Source organism: Sorghum bicolor, chromosome 2, assembly GCF_000003195.3.
Source record: "Sorghum bicolor cultivar BTx623 chromosome 2, Sorghum_bicolor_NCBIv3, whole genome shotgun sequence".
Classification (NCBI taxonomy): Eukaryota; Viridiplantae; Streptophyta; class Magnoliopsida; order Poales; family Poaceae; genus Sorghum; species Sorghum bicolor.
In genome coordinates this window covers 74,124,154-74,141,722 of record NC_012871.2, presented here as the reverse complement: position 1 = coordinate 74,141,722, position 17,569 = coordinate 74,124,154, and the positions used below count along the sequence as shown (strand labels likewise).

The 17,569-nt window shown below is 42.1% G+C and overlaps 3 protein-coding genes across 4 annotated transcripts; 2 read left to right on the top strand and 1 right to left on the bottom strand.

Annotated features, from left to right (window-relative positions):
- LOC8079373 (PLASMODESMATA CALLOSE-BINDING PROTEIN 5) lies at positions 232 to 5,479 on the top strand. The gene is made up of 6 exons (XM_021453624.1): positions 232 to 255; positions 2,605 to 2,755; positions 3,773 to 3,898; positions 4,370 to 4,678; positions 4,870 to 4,897; positions 5,003 to 5,479. The coding sequence occupies exons 1-6, from the start codon at positions 232 to 234 to the stop codon at positions 5,190 to 5,192; spliced, it is 828 nt and encodes a 275-aa protein (XP_021309299.1). The 3' UTR covers positions 5,193 to 5,479.
- Positions 5,350 to 7,304, bottom strand: LOC8063520 (uncharacterized protein SYNPCC7002_A1590). The gene is made up of 5 exons (XM_002461035.2): positions 6,763 to 7,304; positions 6,569 to 6,655; positions 6,366 to 6,479; positions 6,046 to 6,246; positions 5,350 to 5,682 (listed from the first exon to the last, which is right to left on the bottom strand). The coding sequence occupies exons 1-5, from the start codon at positions 7,045 to 7,047 to the stop codon at positions 5,518 to 5,520; spliced, it is 852 nt and encodes a 283-aa protein (XP_002461080.1). The 5' UTR covers positions 7,048 to 7,304; the 3' UTR covers positions 5,350 to 5,517.
- Positions 8,098 to 17,332, top strand: LOC8063519 (pseudouridylate synthase 7 homolog). 2 transcript variants are annotated; one of them, XM_021453063.1, is made up of 21 exons: positions 8,098 to 9,624; positions 9,744 to 9,938; positions 10,031 to 10,254; positions 10,394 to 10,466; positions 10,571 to 10,627; positions 10,824 to 10,903; positions 10,979 to 11,041; positions 11,615 to 11,702; positions 11,858 to 11,953; positions 12,047 to 12,124; positions 12,915 to 12,988; positions 13,168 to 13,232; positions 13,445 to 13,566; positions 13,664 to 13,731; positions 13,817 to 13,877; positions 14,302 to 14,339; positions 14,619 to 14,687; positions 14,872 to 15,184; positions 15,454 to 15,568; positions 15,673 to 15,793; positions 16,889 to 17,332. In XM_021453063.1, the coding sequence occupies exons 1-19, from the start codon at positions 9,343 to 9,345 to the stop codon at positions 15,481 to 15,483; spliced, it is 2,076 nt and encodes a 691-aa protein (XP_021308738.1). In that variant the 5' UTR covers positions 8,098 to 9,342; the 3' UTR covers positions 15,484 to 15,568; positions 15,673 to 15,793; positions 16,889 to 17,332. The 2 variants fall into 2 exon arrangements, with proteins under 2 accessions (XP_021308738.1, XP_002463237.1); XM_002463192.2 differs by having other exon boundaries at positions 8,099 to 9,624; positions 13,403 to 13,566.

The window sequence follows — 17,569 nt, the reverse complement described above, 5'->3', positions numbered from 1 at the left end:
AATTCTTTATTCTCGAGGAGTCCGCCGATCTTAAGTATAACCAGATATGTATAAAAAAATACTAATATGTATGATGTATAGTAAGTATTATAAATTGATTGTGGAATATATTTTTAAAGTGATTGTTTTGATCCTCAAACTTTGCTTTTTGAGCTCAATTTCACTCGTTAATTAACTATTAAAGTGTGTGATTCATTTCTCAAACTTTTTTCCTGCTCAACTTTAGCTCTCATGGAAAGCTACACTATTGTGCTGGTCAGCTCCAGCACAACTCCCCAACAGAGATGGACAATCATCATTTCATCAGTAGGCACCAATGTCCTTAACACGTACTGTTCCTAGCCGTCAAATTGGATAGCACACTTCCCACACTTATATTTATATTCTAAAACAAATACAATATAGAATTAAATATCATCAAGTATGGACATGAACTAGATTGGATCTTTCAAAGTTGAATTCAAATTCGAATATCATATAGCGTAAGAACAGGATTCCCAATGCAAATGTATAAGAGAAGAAATAAATATGGATACAAAATTAGATTGTATTGTTGAAAGCTGAACCCAAATTCGAATATCATATAGACTAAGAACAAGATCTCCAGTGCAAAATGTATAAGAGAGAAATAAAGTATAAAAGCGGTTGGAGAGATTAAGAAATAGTTTGAGATTCCATATACAAAATTACCTTATTTTTTAAAAAGAAAAATAGTTTAAAAATGATTAGAGGAATCCAACGGAATATGCTCCTAAGTTTCCTTTGCAATTTGTTTTTTTATCTTGAAGTACTGGAGATGTACTTACAATGCTTAATATTTCCGTTCGCGAGACTGTGCTTGGTATATGGAATATCACATCAATATTCTTCGTCTTCTCTCAATATTTTATTCCCAAGAAAGAGTGCAGAAGGACTGCAAGGTTTGCCTCCCTGTATCATTGATTTCTTATTATTAAGAATGTAGATATAGACGATCTGGCCGGTGTGGTGACAGAAACCCCTAGAATGGCCGGTGTGGCCATTGTGTTTTTCCACGGTTGACCACATGGTGCCGCACTCTTGATGGTGATGACTCCATTTTCTCATTGTGTCTGATGTGGTAGTACCAACCACCTATGCCATTATCTTCCCTCGACATGGATACCCTACAAGCGTGTGCAGCAAAAAGATAAGGTGCAAGAAGCATGACGAATATTTGGAAACAAAAAGGTCCAACATTTTGTTGGTTGCTTTTGTGAAACTCAAAGTGAATGTCCATGAGCAATGAATTGATAGATAGATACATACAAATACAAAGGGGAAAAAGGTCGATGTGCTCGATCATTACGCAAGCGTGTGCATAGTTGCTTTGGAGTGAACAGAGCAGTTGGAAAACAGTAGAACATCTGCACTGCTAATCTTCCTTTGTGGATTGATGTTTATGCTTGCCTTCCAAATTATATAGAATCTTAAATTCCCTGTCTTCTCCTTTTAGAACAAAGACAGTGATTCCTCGTTGTGGGAAAAGAAACAAGAATTAGTGGAAAAAGTGCAAGCGAAAACAAAAGCCATGCTGATTGATCATTAGTAAAGGTTTAAGCATGAATATTATCCATTCTCTATGCTCATTGACCCCTACACCCCCCCCCCCCCCCCCCACACACACTCCACCCCTTATCTGCTCAGTCCACTGCCCCCAACACTAAAAGTATGCTAATTTCCCCCTTTCCATTCATGCAATGCTATATCCCTTAGCACTATATGTTCCTCGCTATCTTGGTCTATAGAAATATGGTATAACAATAATCCTTTGAACAACTTATAGCATGTTTATAAGTAGTTTAATGTAGGCAATGAGTGTTTAGGCTGTTAAATGGACTCATCCTTCACGAGTATTTTTTTTTTGCGAAACGAGCATATATTTAAGTATAATCATAAAAGATTAGTGGATGTATACAACGAGTTAATTTCTCAAACCAAACACAATGCATATTTGCATAAGACCCTCCAAGTCAGTGGTACATATAGTTCTTTTTCTTCCCTTTTTTCAAGAAGAATTAACAATTCTAATTATTATTCATTCTCTCATATATGCCTACCGCGGTAGCAACCATATAAATGCCTGATTTTGTTTTAAAAATGTATAATTGCATGTTTTTTTAAATACACAAAAAGATTTGCATATCATTGTAATTAAAGAAGAATTTAATCGTACAAATGACACGCTTCTGTCGAGCGCCCTCGAATGTCTTACGGTCGTAGGCTGGGCCGTCCGAGTAAACAACTTTATATAAAATAATATCAGTTTATATCTCTAAACATATTTAATATAAAATAAATTTCATTATTAGTGATATTGTACTTATTCAGTATCATGAATGTCAATATTTTTTTATTAAACTTAAATTTGTTTCATTTTCTAGATGTGAGAAATGTTTTTTTTTATGAATGAAGTATATTGTTATTTTAATAAAATCCAGAAGGGTTTTAGAGGTGCCGAAATGTTTTCTTCCAAAAAAATAAAAAATGGGGCGATCTACTTACTCCTCTGATGTGGACCCACACAACTTTCTTTCAGGAATTCAGGGTCCTTCCAAACAGCACCGGACTCGTTGCCTTTTCTAGCTTCTCCCGTTCACCCCGCCTGCGCTCGCTCGTTTTCTCCCTACCCGCAACTCGGCGACCGCCGCTGCTGCCACTGCTGCTGGTATAGTAGCATCGTCGGTCCCTTCGCCAGGCTTTCGTCGGGTCTTCGCCGGCGACGAGCACCCGCCAGGTATGCGCTCTTCGCTTCCCTTTCTGCTGTGCGAAACCGAGCATCGGAACTCGGGAGGAATATGATGGGTTCGCCCCTGCTATCAGGTTGCAGAATCACTCGTCAGAATTCGTTGAATTGACGCAATTTGATCAACCTACTGCTCTTTTACCAGCCAATCCTATTTTCTCTCCATAGATGACGAAGGATCAAATCAGTAGTTTATGATCCGCCGAGAATTTCCCTAGAATATAGTAGGGTATATGCACCTGTGAAGCTAAGAATTCGTCTACCATGTATGTCGATGTTTCTTTCAGCTTAATACGCAGCACAAAAAGGGGGAAAGGAAGTGGTGTTAGTTCATGCCGACGCAATAGTTTTACTTGATTGTGAGTCAAGACTGAAGAGTAGGATTAGAAATTTGGAGTATGACTGTGACGCACGCGTTTCACTATCTTCGATTTCCAAGAGACGTATCTTGTTCCGCTTCTGTTGCGTCATGCTATAATGGTGCGAATATGTAATTCGCTCCACAAGGGTCGGGTTATACGGGGAAACAACAAGAAGAAGAGTCAAGTTAGAGTTTTGAGTGCTGCTATATACATACAGCCTTTGTAAGCTTTGGAGGACTATGGACGCTCCTCTATATTGCCACATTGAAGATCAAATGTTGGTCGATCCTCTTTTTAATTAGAGGACTATCAGACTATGGACGCTCCTCCATATTGCCACATTGTCTATCATTTTAAACATTTAGACATTCCAATCCAAAAATACAAAACCACATGTTTGGTATCTTTTCTTTCACATGATTCGATAATCAATACGTGTATCTCCCACGTACGTATCCCGTGATGAAAAAAGTATAATATTGTGCGCCAACAACTCCTGTTTGATTATGCTCAAAATCTAATGTTTAATTCCTTGAACAACTTGTTTGCTGAATTGCTTTCCCTAGTTTTCTCTCGATTGCTCTTACTGACGTGATGTCTTTGTTCCTTTTCCTTTGCTCTCGATTACTGTTATCTAAAATTTCAGCACATTGTTACGGTAGCAGGTGGTCTTTGAGAATGTTGGTGGTTAGAGAGTGGAACAGTAAAATGTTTGGCAAAAGATTGCACGGATTCCTGCTCCTGCTCGTCTTCCTTCTGGCAAACGTAGCAGGTACGTGTAACGTAGCTTTCGCTGCAGTAGTCGCATCCATTTCTTTCTCACTTCTTTTTCTCATTATTGAGATTCCCAATGCCCCTGAAAATTTCACCATAAAAGGCGGTGCTACTTTTGTGGCTGTGGATGGGTTTATGCTGCAAAATATCTGCTTATATGAAGCTCGGAGAGTATCACTTTCATGTGTAGTCTTACATCAGTGAAAGTGCTCTTTTTGTGTGCGGATCGGTACTTTTTTTTACCCCTTTTCCCTTGATCAAGTGTAGTTCACCACTACTTATGTGAAAATATATATAGATATTACTTCTATATGTACGTGGAGTCTGTAGGGTTGGATGAGGGTGGTGTTGACGTGTTGTAGACAAGAACGCTCTTGGTTCTGATGTTTTCTGTAGTAGCTCAAACCCCAGCCACCAGTTTCGCCATTTGTCGCAACTTCACAACGTGCTCTGTTCCTACAATGTGCAGGCAGCCATGCTGAAACCACCGTCGATCCAGATTCAGTGGACGGCAGCAAGAGGAGGTCGCTGGCCACCAGCTTGTTCTGTGTGGCGAAACAGGGCGCGGACCCGACGGCTCTGCAGATGGGACTGAACTGGGCGTGCGGGCCGGGGCAAGCGAACTGTGCGCCCATTCAGCCCGGCGGGTCGTGCTACAAGCAGGACAACCTGGAGGCGCTAGCGTCCTACGCCTACAACGACTACTACCAGAAGAACTTTGCCACCGGCGCCTCTTGCAACTTCAACGGCACGGCCGCGACCACCACCTCTGATCCCAGTAAGTCTACTGTTTGTTACCTGTCAATATGAAATGTTCCTTGCAAGAGAAAGCATGTCCTCGTCGTTGGCAAAGTTCAGGTTCAGCAAAGTTTGCAGTACCGATGTTCTGATATTCAGTTTCATTAGATTTGCTGGGAATTGTCTGAATCACGACCTCTGATCTTTTCATCTGAATTCTTCTCATTTCAGGCTCGGGGCAGTGTGTCTTCACAGGAAGGTGAGCGTCTTGAGATCACAGAACACACTATACATGTCAGTCATTCAGAAACGTTTTACCAGCTTGTAAGTTGTAACACGCAGTATTTCTCTTGTTGGCATGCAGCTCCATGGCAGGAGGCAGCACGCCGGCTGCGAGCGCCCCCAGCGGCCTCTCCCCGCCGTCAACGTTCACGCCGGGCATCGGGAGCCCTTCCAACACCCTGATCCCTCTGGACGGCGCGGAGAGCCTAGTGTCCAGCGCCCGGTGGGCGATCTGCGCCCTGCTGCTGGCGTTGCCGCTCTTCTTCCTCTGACCACCAGCGGCGGCAGATGAGACGGGGGCAGTGCTTGCTAGTAGAGCGCTATAGCTTACTGTGTTTATGTTCTTGGGTAGATCGCTCTCGCGTGGCGGTGTTGGTGTACATGTCAGGGTTGCGTTTGGATGTGCTGGGATGGGAGATTACATAAAGATGCTACAGAGATCGATTCATATGTAGACAGTGGACTGGACTCCGATCCGCCGTGTTTCCGTGTGTTCTAGTCTCGGATTAGTTCCTGTATATAGCAGAAACCAGATGTAAATGATCACGCTGCACACGTACACCTCTCCATGTACAATACAAGCTAAGGCTAGGATCATCAGCGACTCTGTCTTTCAGAGGCTTGGTCTCTGCTCGATGCCGTCCCGTCCAGCGTCGGCGTGGCCCTGGACGCTGCCGCCTTCTCCCGGTGAAACCTCCTGAAGTCGGCGACGAGTCCGACGTCCACGTCCCGCCTCATCTTCTCCGCCAGCCTCGACAGAACCTGCATTAAATTACTTAGGCCTTGTTTAGTTCCCCAAAAATTTTGCAAAAATTTTTAGATTCCCCGTCACATCGAATCTTTAGACGTATGTATGGAGTATTAAATATAAATAAAAATAAAAACTAATTGCACAGTTTAGTCGAAATTGATGAGACAAATCTTTTGAGACTAATTAGTCTATAATTGGACAATATTTGTCAAATACAAACGAAAGTGTTACTATTTATATTTTGCAAAATTTTTTGGAAGCAAACAAGGCCTTAGCTCCACCGTTCAGTGACCGAACTGGTGCTATATATTTGGATGCCTGACGAGAGCTAGGATCTGCAGTCTGCAGACGCGCAGTTGTGGTCACCATCTTACCGATTCGGCGACGCCGCGCAGGACAGTCTCTGGCACCAGGCGCAGGGGCGGCGGCAGGACGCAGGTGATGGCGATCTCCAGGTGGCCTCTCATCCGGCACCCGCGGCTCCGGCTCCGGTCGGCGTACAGCGACCCGCTCACGTCGAGGTCGAAGCTGGAGGGCGCGTAGCTGACGTCCAGCCCCCTCAGCTCCCACTCCGTCTGTAAAAGTAAAAGGCGCATCGTTCACCACTCGCAGTTGCAGGTGACGGTCCACGAAGGAAGGAGAGAAGAATTCTGGTAAGCCAGCCGTGGCTACTGGCTAGTCAAGCTATACGCACGACTCGGAGGTCGAGCCCGCCGGCGCGGTGGCGGTGCCGCAGCTGCATGACGACGACGGGGCGCACGGTGAGGAGGAGGAACTGCAGCGGCAGCATTTGGACCCGCCATTCCCCCTGCACAACCCAAAAATCGATAGGTTTCGCCGGGCGAGCTGGAGAAATCGACAGGAGAGCTGCGAGCGCGTGAGGTGGTGGTTACGTACGTCGCCGACCCGCTGGCTCCTGCTCTCGTCGGGGAACATGGCGCGGAACACGCGAGCGCTGTCCTGGAGGTACTCGTCGAAGGAGACCTGCACGCGCGCGCGCACGGCCCGTCCAGGCCAGCTTCAGTTTTTGCCCCAATCCACATCCATGGCCGCACTCGAAGAGATTAGGTGGTAGGTGGTAGCTGGCTTACCCCAGGGGGTTCGTGGAGGGGCGTGTCGGTGGAGATGCTCGCGCTGTAGGTCACGGCGTCCGGCGGCGACGACGGCCGCGCCTCGGCCGCCCCGGCCTTGGTCCTCACGGCGCGCCGAGCTGCAGGTGGCGGTAGCAGCCTGCCCGTCCATGCGTTCGGCGCACCGCCAGCTCCGACTCCTGCGGCTACGGCAGGCCAGCCCGTGCGGCGGCTCGCGCACGCTTTCGCTGGGACGAGCAGCTGCCACGGTCGGTGGCAGTGAGGTGTACTCGCCGCGGCGGCCATGGCCGGCCGTAGTGCCCCACTGCCCCCGCGCCCCCAAGCTAGCTGACAGCCTGACACGAGACGCGGCAGCAGAGCAGAGGCGAAGCCGCGAAAGGTAGCAGACAACGGCACGCCGAGAAACGCTGGCCTCACATGCTTCTCAATGTGGAATTCCTCAGTGTGTCGCGACGCAAGCTAAACTCGGAAGTGGATTGCCGGATACGTGGATGCAGCATACATAATAAAAGGTACTCACTCTATCTCAAATTGTAAATTTTGAAGAATCAAACTATATTAAATTTAATCAAATTTATATAATAAAATAATAATTATTATGATATCAACTAAGTATCATCGGATTCTTTTTTAATTATATTTTCATTTCATATATTATACTTATTTTATCTTACAAATCTTAGTATTTTTTTTTATAATTTTAGTCAAACTTGAAAATATTTTGACTCTTCAAAATTCTTAAAATGACTTACAATTTGAAATTAAGGGAGTACAATAATACTCAATTTTTTTCATCGTTTTTCCAATGGCTTTCCTCAAAGCAATCTGTGCTTTACATAGATAAAGCTTTGGCCTTGTTTAGTTCCCAAAAAATTTTGCAAAATTTTTTCAGATTCCCCGTCAAATCGAATCTTTAGACATATGTATGGAGTATTAAATATAGACGAAAACAAAAACTAATTGCACAATTTGGTCGGAATTGACGAGACAAATCTTTTGAGCCTAGTTAGTCTATGATTGGACAATATTTATCAATACAAACGAAAGTGCTACAATGTCGATTTCCCAAAAAAGTTTTACAACTAAACAAGGCCAATTGAACATCAAAATCTGAGTACAATGCTTGCGTCGAATCCAAAGATTAATCCCGTAACGCACTAGACATGCAAAATCTTACTCCATCCGTCCCCAAAAGAGTGTCGTTTTAGGTTTTCGTGTTACAAGTTTGACTCGATTTGTAGAAAATATGTACAATATTTGTGTCTCGAAATAAATTTGTTAAAAAACTAGACTTAAAGATCTTTTCAATGATACTAATTATGTACTATAAATATTAATATTTTTTACTATGTGTTTAGTTAAAGTTATTTTTTGGAAAGCGCAAACGTCACTTATTTTGGGACGGAGGGAGTACATTCTTGAACTAGTACCAATAAAAGACACATATGAAGCAATGAAAAAAAAACATCAACAGTTGTATCATCAGGCACAACTAGAAAGGGAGTACATGTGTCTCTTTTGCAGGATAGAGAGTGAGTAGAAACAAAATTAATTATACTCCCTCTATTTTGCATATGCTACATTAGATTTTTCTAAGTTAAATATTTTCAATTTTGAGTTTTTGAACTTTTTTTAAAAAAAAATTATATAGATTCATAACATGTGGACCATATAATTCTAAACAATATAAATCTTATATTGTTAATCAGTATATTTTTAAAACTGATAGTTATAAATTAGAAATGTTTGATTTTGTACCCGCTGGATATTAAAAAGAAAAACGGAGGGAGGCCTGCCACGCCATTGGCTCATTGCGAGCGTGGAGAAGAAACAGAGCGCCCGCCCGCGCACAGCGGCACAACTAGTGTTGGCAATGGGTAAATCCCCATGGGGTATGAAGTCTCCAGACCCATCCCCGTGACAACAATATGACACCACGGGTATCCCCATATACAGTGATGGGTGGAAGAATTTCCCCAGACCCATACCCGGATGGGTAAATTAGACCCGGTGGGTCACCCATACCCGCCAAACATCAACAATTCACAAGCACCAGTCACATAGTAGCAATTCACAAGCATCGTCACATAGCCATTCACAAGCATCGTCACATAGCCACCTCATCATATACCTAGCAAATAGCAACATAATAATTTCTGCTGCAACCACTAGTCACAACACCATAATAGTTCATTGTCCATACAAATCACGTAGTAGAGAGTAGTACTTTGCTAGCACTACATAGGGTTTCAGTGTATGGGCTGCCGATGGATTGGTGGCTGGTGGGCTTCTTTAGTTTTGGGCTGGGTATTTTTCACCCATGGGTAAATGGGTATGGGGACTACTAGAACGTTCCCATACCCGCGTACCCAATGGGTGAAGGGTTTGCTCCGTTTATGTACCCATAGGTACTGGTTTCACTCCATATTGGTACCCTAATAGAGTAAATACCCATCGGGTCGCGGGTCGTGGGCCCCCATTGACATCTTTAGGCACAACTGCACAAGCGGGATAGCAATCTAGCAGTTGCTCCCCGTCCCCCAATCCGGCGGCTCGTTCTCCCGCGGCGCGCCCGACAGAATGCGCGGCCGCCACCTCCTAAAACCCTTGCCCCTCCTCACCCCTAAACCCCCTTCCCGCCCGCCCGCCGCCCACTTCCGCGCCCGTGCCGCAGCCCATCCGCCCACGCCGCGCCGCGCACCGCTGGCCGAGCCCGACGTCGGCATCTCCCGCTTCGCCGCCTCCATCCCGGGCTTCAACGGCGCGCTCAAGCAGCGCTACTCCGACTTCATCGTCCACGAGGTCGCCCGCGACGGCGCCCTCGTTCGCCTCACCTCCTTCGATCTCCCCGACGGCGAGGAGGTATTTCTCTCCCGAACTCCCACGCTGCGGGCTTGGATTAGTGGACTGGGCTGTAATCTTATCTGCCATGTCCGAGGTTCTGACCTCACTTCGCCTGCCTGGTGTTTGTGGATTTCCAGAGTGGAGATAATGTGGAGGACGGCGAATGCGACGCCACCGCGGATCCATCGCGGGCGCTCGCGTCGTTCCGGCTGCTCTGCGGCGAAGTGGATTACGACGCGTTGAGGGGATTCCTGGAGAGGGTCTCGGAGGGAGGGGATGGTGATTTGTCGCCAATCATTCTGTCAGCCGATGCAGATAAGGCCCATCGATCGGTGAGTTTGGTTAACCCGAACGTGGTTTCAGTGGATGCCTGGATGAGGATGATATGCGTGTCACCTGCTCCGTTGTAATTGTTTTGCTGCAGGAGGTGCACGAGTTCATCAAGAGAAATTTCAAGTTCCTGAACACGGATACGGTTGAGCACAGCGACGGTATTCAGAAATGTATTAGGGTGCGCTTGGGTTCAGGGCCACGCGGTGGGAGGGCAAGGAACAGGAGAGGCATGAACAGTTCAGGCTGGAGAGATGACAAGCCATTTGACAGTAGAGGCTCTACATCCTGGCCTTATCACCTGGGGAAGTTCCTGAGGTGCTGCCATTTCTTTTTGTCATATGCATCTATGACCTGCTGAGATAAGAATGTGTTAGGATGCACATTTGACTTGCGATTCATATTTCATGTATTCTGATTTTGAAATATAGTAGATAATAGTAAGCAATATTACCAGGTTTAACCTTTACAAGGAGAATAAGGACACACAAGAGGCACTAGGAGTTATAGGAAAGATGCTAGGGGTTCAGGTAGTCTCCATGTTTTACTTCATCAAAGTACTTTACAAGTTTTATGTTGAGTTGCTCAATTCTCATCGCTTCCATTGACTGGTTGGTGGGATTAATTTCCACAGCCAAGATCGTTTGGATTTGCAGGGACAAAGGATAAACGTGCTGTTACAACCCAACAGGTATGCCCTGAGTTTTCCCATTTGTTGGTTTATTGTTGGACAATCTGGGTCAATATGGTTTGGTCGGGAAACAAAGTATTTGAATACCCATATTGGTCGGGTCAATATGGTTTGTTGTTGGACAATCTGGGTCAATCAGGTGTGAAGCCCCCCTCTATTTTTTCCCCATTGTCCTGATTCCCTGCCGCTTGATCAGGTGACACTTTTCAAAGTGCATGCCAGTAGGTTGGCTGCTCTTAATAGCAAACTCGCAGGTATCAGAGTTGGAGACTTTAGGTAACCAGTCAAGCATATATCTATGAACCCCTTTATTTAAAGTCACTGACTACTTAGCTGCAAATGCCTCGTCAGTTATGTGAAGGAGGGCCTTACTCTTGGTCAACTCAGAGGGAACCGCTTTGCAATTACTTTGAGGTGCGTACTCTCCTTGCTTTGTATGGCACTATAGGCAACATAGCGTGCTGGTTGAATGTCATGAATGGTCTTCGCGAAACTGCTTGTGATTTGCCAATTTTTATGCTGTACACGCACTATGAAACATGTTGTCAGAGTCACAATAAAATGTTTGGTGGTTTGCTTTCAATGTGTTGTATCAATGGTTATAAGTTTTAAGTTTCAACTTATAAGGAACTGTAGAATTTTGTCATTATTATGCGCCATTGTCTTTGGTCCACTTACTCAGGCCATGACCTTGTTTTCTAATTAAGGCCTTGTTTAGTTCCAAAATTTTTTGGAAAATTGACACTGTAGTATTTTTGTTTGTATTTGACAAATATTGTCCAATCATGAACCAACTAGGCTCAAAAGATTCGTCTCGTCAATTCCGACCAAACTGTGCAATTAGTTTTTATTTTCGTCAATATTTAATACTCCATACATACGTCTAAAGATTCGATGTGACGAGGAATGCAAATTTTTCTGGGAACTAAACAAGGCCTAAAGAGTGAGCAGATAGTTCATGTTTCCCGTTTCTTTTATCTCTTCCAGGAATGTTATTGCAGAATCAGATGATGTTATAAATGCTGCAGTTAATGGTCTAAGTAAAAATGGATTTATCAATTACTATGGCTTACAGGTACAGGAAACATGCTTCACGTTAATACTGTTTTTATTTTTATGTTATTATGTGACATGTGGTTCATTATTCTTGCTTCTTGTGCCTTTTAAGAAATGATTTTTTTGTTCGTTATTCTGCAAATTATCATAGTATGTTTCCATTGTGTTTGGTAGCGCTTTGGCAGCGGTTCTGTGCCTACTCACTTTGTTGGTGCTGCTTTACTGAGAGGAGAGTGGAGACATGCTGTTAGCTTGATTCTGGGTACAAGGGTAGGTGTTCTTTTTTAAATAATTTATGTGAAATGTGAATATTTGAAACTTAATTTCACTTCTAGCAGTTTCAATGCAATGAATGACGTGCAGGTACATTATAAATGGCATGGTGATGTTGATGCAGCACTTAGGGGCATGCCCCGACATCTCACAGTGGAGAGAGCTATTGTAGGTTTCCTTGATCTTTTTCCAGATATAGGACATGTTATCAAAATAAATTCGTCCACCTTTTCCTCCTAGCACATTTACTGCATAGTTTTGGGATGCTGGGATTTGATTGGTCCTAGGCTCCTACTCTCTGGTTCCTACGGAGTCCACTTACATAAGAAAGGTAAGATGTAGGTGTTTGTGTTTCCCGCCCGCCAAGAGCATTCTTGACTACACAATACATAGGCTATGTGAACTGTTGAGGTGTTGGTGCAGTTCCACTCATGAACTTTAAGTTCAGCAGTTTGGTTTTAGCTTCAGTTTCAAACTAGGAGGCTTTGAGAGGTAAACCAAGCCTGGCAATTGGTCCAGAGTGGTGAAAATTGCTCAAATATCTGCATGCCTGGGCAGACATGTGCTTTACATTATACTAGTTTAGGCACCTCTAGGTACTACCGTACTAGGCAGCACCATACTGCCTGCCTTACTCATAACAATTGAAACTTCAGGTAATACACGATTACTTTTTCTGTACAAAATGTACTCACCCGAAAGATAAAAGTTGTTTACTTGCACAGTAAGAGGTATTGAATAGAAAATTTCCTTTCTGTCCTGCTTTTGTGAGATTGAGTTTTGCATTTTCTGTTCCAAACTTCCAATATTTACTAAGTGATCATGATAATTCATGGATGCCATATTTTACTGTTCATTCTTGTTACCATTTTAAGATTTTACACTCTTGCTTGTTGTTAGTCTGAATTAAATTGCATTAATGTGGGAGCCTTAGAACTATGTTTTCTTCAATTTCCAGCTTCAGAGATTGAAGAAGTACCCCGGCAACTATCTACAAGCACTAATGGCTATACCTAAAACACTGAGGCTGATGTATGTTGCAATACATTATCTAAATTTTCATTTGTATTGCTAATTACGTAATGAAGAATGCGGTACATCACTGTTATGTAAGAAATTAGTATTCAAAATCTACTGTCAGAATATATTGTTAGGGCTTTTCGTATTTACTTTGTGTTCTGGTACCCCAATGGAACCATGCTAATGTGCAGGTATGTACATAGCTACCAGAGTTACCTATGGAATCATGCTGCAAGTATGAGAGTGGAAAAATATGGTAAGTCTACTTGTGCATCAGATTCTGCTGCTCTTGTCAAGCTGTTGTTCTAATACTAACCTTTGGCTGCTGTCAATTTTTTTTTGAACGGGAAAACCTTTGGCTTTCTAGGGATTAGGGACTAATATATACTCTTGTTTATCTTTATATGCTAATGGCTGAACAAACAGGCATTTCACAAGTTGTAGAAGGTGACTTAGTTTACAAAACAGGGTCCTCTCTTGGAGAAGCAACTACCACAGATACGTTTGATGATGATGATAGCCATGTTAATTCATCTGAAATGGAAATGTCTTGTGAAACACTTCCTGAAGAAAAGATCCAGTCTGTGAAGGTATACTATAGAAGATCGTTACTGATCATACTTCTGATGGTGAACCTTTGCATAACACTGATATAACAAAATTCCCAACTGTGTGCTTCTCTTCTAGATAGTTGATTCTGAAGATTTATTGAAGGCAGTCTACTCGTTTGAGGATGTTGTCCTCCCTTTGCCTGGGTGAGTACTGAGGAGCATATGCTTATGTCCTATGTTTTTGTGATTTGAGTGTTATGCACTTATGCTTACCCTTTTCCACGTGCAGGTCAGAAACATTGTTTCCTGGGAATGAAGTTGCTAGGATTTATCATGAAATAGCCAAGAAGGTAATGAGTTTTGTCATGAACTTTTCAGATATTGAAGAGGTCGTCATGTTATGAACTGAAGAAACATCTGTAATGATAACTGGATTATGTTGTACAAGCATCTTTGCTCTTTTATGCCCAAGAAAGGATATATTTGAAAATTTTCTGTTTACATGCATATCATTTGGAGTATCTAGTTATGAAGTATATATGTTTTGTCTGAATGATTTATTAGGTCATGAAGTTCCTTGTAACTTTTAGTGTGGTTCTTCCATTGTTTACTATATTATCTCTTCTTTAGAGAAATCTGTGAGATTCATAATTTTTTATAAACTCATGGAATACATAATTCTTCCAGTCAGAGTATGAACAAGTGATAGTTTCACATGTTGAAATGATTTCTTTTCCAATGTACCATAATGTTCATCTTAATTTTGTGACTCAGGATGGCATTAGCCTGATAGAGAGCGCCCATGGTATCAAGTAAGTCGCTCTGTCACAAGGTCCACTTTTTGCCATCTGACTCTTTTGAACAGCTTAATGGTGTTTATGAACTGTAATTATACACTACCACTAGAAAGTTCCTTCTGATTTCACCAGAAGGAAAATGAGGGTTTTAAAATGGCATTTATCTATGTAGGCTTCAAATGTTGTGCCTTACATATCGGGGATATATTCCTTTTGGTTCCTTATGCACAATATACTTAGGCCAGTGGAGCAAGTTCTTTTTTGTCATGCATTTCTTTAACTGTAATTTGTTAGGGACTTCTCGATTACAAGCATGAAAGGAGGTTACCGCCGCATACTCCAACGCCCTATTGATTTTGAATGGTACACACAATACAATCAGAGTTTTTCTGTTCCGTCGAATCAAATGCTTTCCCCCTTATGTTTTAGATTTAACTTTAATTTTCTGCATGTTTATCCACAGTGAATTTAGATGAACAACCCAAGCTAATTGTACATGTACTCCTATAGAACATTTGGTGCTATGATTTGTTTTTAATGAATGCAGGGACCTAATGACTTACACAGACGACAATACACCTTTAGTACCAACTGATTTAGATGTTCTATCAGAAATCCAATCATCAGAAACAAATGAGCTGTTATCTGATGGGACTTGCAGTTGTCCATCAAGTGATTCCCAGTTGCAAGTTTCAGTGGTCACCTCTGGACCAACCATTGAAGCTAGCTCAGCAGAAACCAAATCAATTGGCATCTTAGATCTGTCACCAGAGAAACTGGCTGTGAAATTAGAATTTACTCTACCAGCATCATCTTATGCTACAATGGCCATAAGGGAATTGACGAAAACTTCGACTTCGGTGATTTCCTGCTCAATTCTTTTATTTGCTTTTGAAAATATATTTGCTACTACTTCGTTTCATCTTTTGATCATTGAACCGAACCATTGGAGCTCGACCACAATCACATAGTTTTCTTTTGGGCATCTCACTCAATGCTTTCCTTTTGACAGACAAATATCGTACAACTAAAAATGTATTTCTTCAGTTTGCACTTCAATGCTTGAACTCATCTACCACTATCCTCTCGTATAGTTCATAATGCTATGTTTTTATTTGGTCATGTACAGGTTGCTTGCCAGAAAACATTAAATGGCTGACCAAGCCTTACGGTGTAGAACGCATTCTTCACAAGCTGGTATCCATTGTGACAAAATCACAAAACACATCATGTGTGTTTAGCTGGTACATCACGAGTGAAAATTCTGTTACTAAAATATACCTTTTCTTCAATACCTTAATTTCACATTATGATTTCCAGACTTGTTTCGGTACTTGGTTGCCTGCAGATATTTTCTTTTCTGAATCATACTATTTGGAGGATTTCTATTTCTATACTTATGGAGCTTCTAAAACAGATGGTTTGAGGGTGTGCCAGATGGTCAATACATGGCTGAACTACTACTTGAGGTTAGTTACTAAACATGAGAATTGTGTGTTTAGATCCTAAAAACTTTATAATAATTCCCTGTAGTAGCTTGCCTTGAATTTGTATAATTTAATTTAGAGAAAATTGTAGAGAAAATTCCTAGGCTTGCTTCTCATGGTTGTGTTGCTTGGATCCCTGGACATGAGAATTGCATGTTTTGATCCTAACTTTATAAGTTGATCAATGGAGATCAAAATTTTAATTAGAAAATGTAATTGGGGATTATATAGTGTCTTGGCTAGTCTGAATGTTGTTTCATTACGTGATCAATTCAAACCACTATTGTCAAAATAAAAAAAAACTAATAGTTATTTGTGTTATAAAATTTTCTGTGGTTTCTTTCTAAAAGTTTGTTTTATCCCCAAATTGGCATAAATCTGAATTTCTCTTTGATCAAATTCTTCAAAATTAGTTTTGGACTCTATTTGCTTTTGACTATTGGTTAGTAGTGAATTAGTGATTGTGTGTGTGTAGACTGCAGAGCAGGAAGAGGAGACTACAGTATCCGGCTAAGTTAGTTTGAAATTAACATTTTCCTGTCATATAAGGACCAAATGGTTCTTAAAAATATGTCCAGCTAATCATGTAACTTAGTGTACCTATTGCAAATAGTAATGTAATTCAAAATCCAGCTAATCATGTAACTTAGTGTACCTATAACAATCTGTAGATTTGTCAATATATTACCACTGTTTTTGGTCAGCAAAGTTGATGATTTTGCCTTGTTTTACCATTGGATTTCATCATCTTTTACTAACAAACTGTAGATTTGTCTATTTACCCTGCAACATTTGGCTTGACTTGTCTTATTTTATCTCCCCAGTGTATTGTCGAGAGCTACCCTGATACATTGAGACATGTGCATGAAAATCATAATCGATGTACTAGAACATTGAGCTACCCTGCTCAGCAAAGATGACTTGTCTTATTTTATCTTCTGTTGCTGGTTACCCTCGTGCTGTTCCATAGGCCCTACTGTTCCATGATTTTTGAGAAAACTGGAACAGGTGCTGGTCTGTCATATATGGATGTATAAACTGGAACAGGTGACTGAAAAGTAGCTTTACTTTTTGCAGGTAGATCGTTATTTTCGTCATATATTGTGATGTCTCAACTGAGGTCGCAACCGCTTCGGCATGCACATATGACTATGGACTTCTCACTTCTGCGAGACGTGCGCTACCTCATGTCGTCCATGTGTCTTCCAGCACTTAGAGCAACTCCAACACTACCCTATATGCACTTGGCAAATCTTAATTTTTGGCAAAACATGAAAAAAGCTCCTCCAACACTACCCTATATGCACTTGGCAAAATAGGATGCTTGGCAAAAAGAGGACCAACTGGCTCAAATTTAGGAGCGTTGGGAGCGCTTGGCATCCTGCCTACGCGGTGGGACCCACACATTCAGCATGCACGCATGCCTTAAATAGATTGCAACTTTTGCATAAAAGTCCCTCTGATTTTTTTCAGGAATCACAAGATAGTCCAAATTTGCCAAAAAAATAGCTAACTGTTGGAGAAGCCTCTTTTTTTCACTTGGCATTTGAGCTTTACACTTGGCAAAATCCAAGATTTGCCAAGTGAAGTTTAGGGTAGTGTTGGAGTTGCTCTTACGCTGATGGGTGAACTAAACAAGGCCCACGAGTTACTGCTGCTGTACAGTAAGGCCTTGTTTAGTTCACTCTAAAAACAAAAAAACTTTTTAAGATTTTCCGTCACATTAAATCTTGCGGCATATGCATGGAACATTAAATA

Bases quoted from the DNA above. Each gene is read 5' to 3' on its own strand.
- LOC8063519 (XM_002463192.2), top strand. From the start codon at position 9,343: ATGCGCGGCCGCCACCTCCTAAAACCCTTGCCCCTCCTCACCCCTAAA. The intron at 10,255-10,393 runs GTGCTGCCATTT...CAATATTACCAG, and splicing joins CACCTGGGGAAGTTCCTGAG to GTTTAACCTTTACAAGGAGA. The intron at 13,567-13,663 runs GTATACTATAGA...CTTCTCTTCTAG, and splicing joins AAAAGATCCAGTCTGTGAAG to ATAGTTGATTCTGAAGATTT.
- LOC8063520 (XM_002461035.2), bottom strand. From the start codon at position 7,047: ATGGCCGCCGCGGCGAGTACACCTCACTGCCACCGACCGTGGCAGCTG. The intron at 6,247-6,365 runs GTGCGTATAGCT...TTACTTTTACAG, and splicing joins GCGGGCTCGACCTCCGAGTC to ACGGAGTGGGAGCTGAGGGG. The intron at 5,683-6,045 runs GTAAGATGGTGA...AATTTAATGCAG, and splicing joins TGCGCGGCGTCGCCGAATCG to GTTCTGTCGAGGCTGGCGGA.
- LOC8079373 (XM_021453624.1), top strand. From the start codon at position 232: ATGGAAAGCTACACTATTGTGCTG. The intron at 2,756-3,772 runs GTATGCGCTCTT...CTAAAATTTCAG, and splicing joins CGGCGACGAGCACCCGCCAG to CACATTGTTACGGTAGCAGG. The intron at 3,899-4,369 runs GTACGTGTAACG...TACAATGTGCAG, and splicing joins CCTTCTGGCAAACGTAGCAG to GCAGCCATGCTGAAACCACC.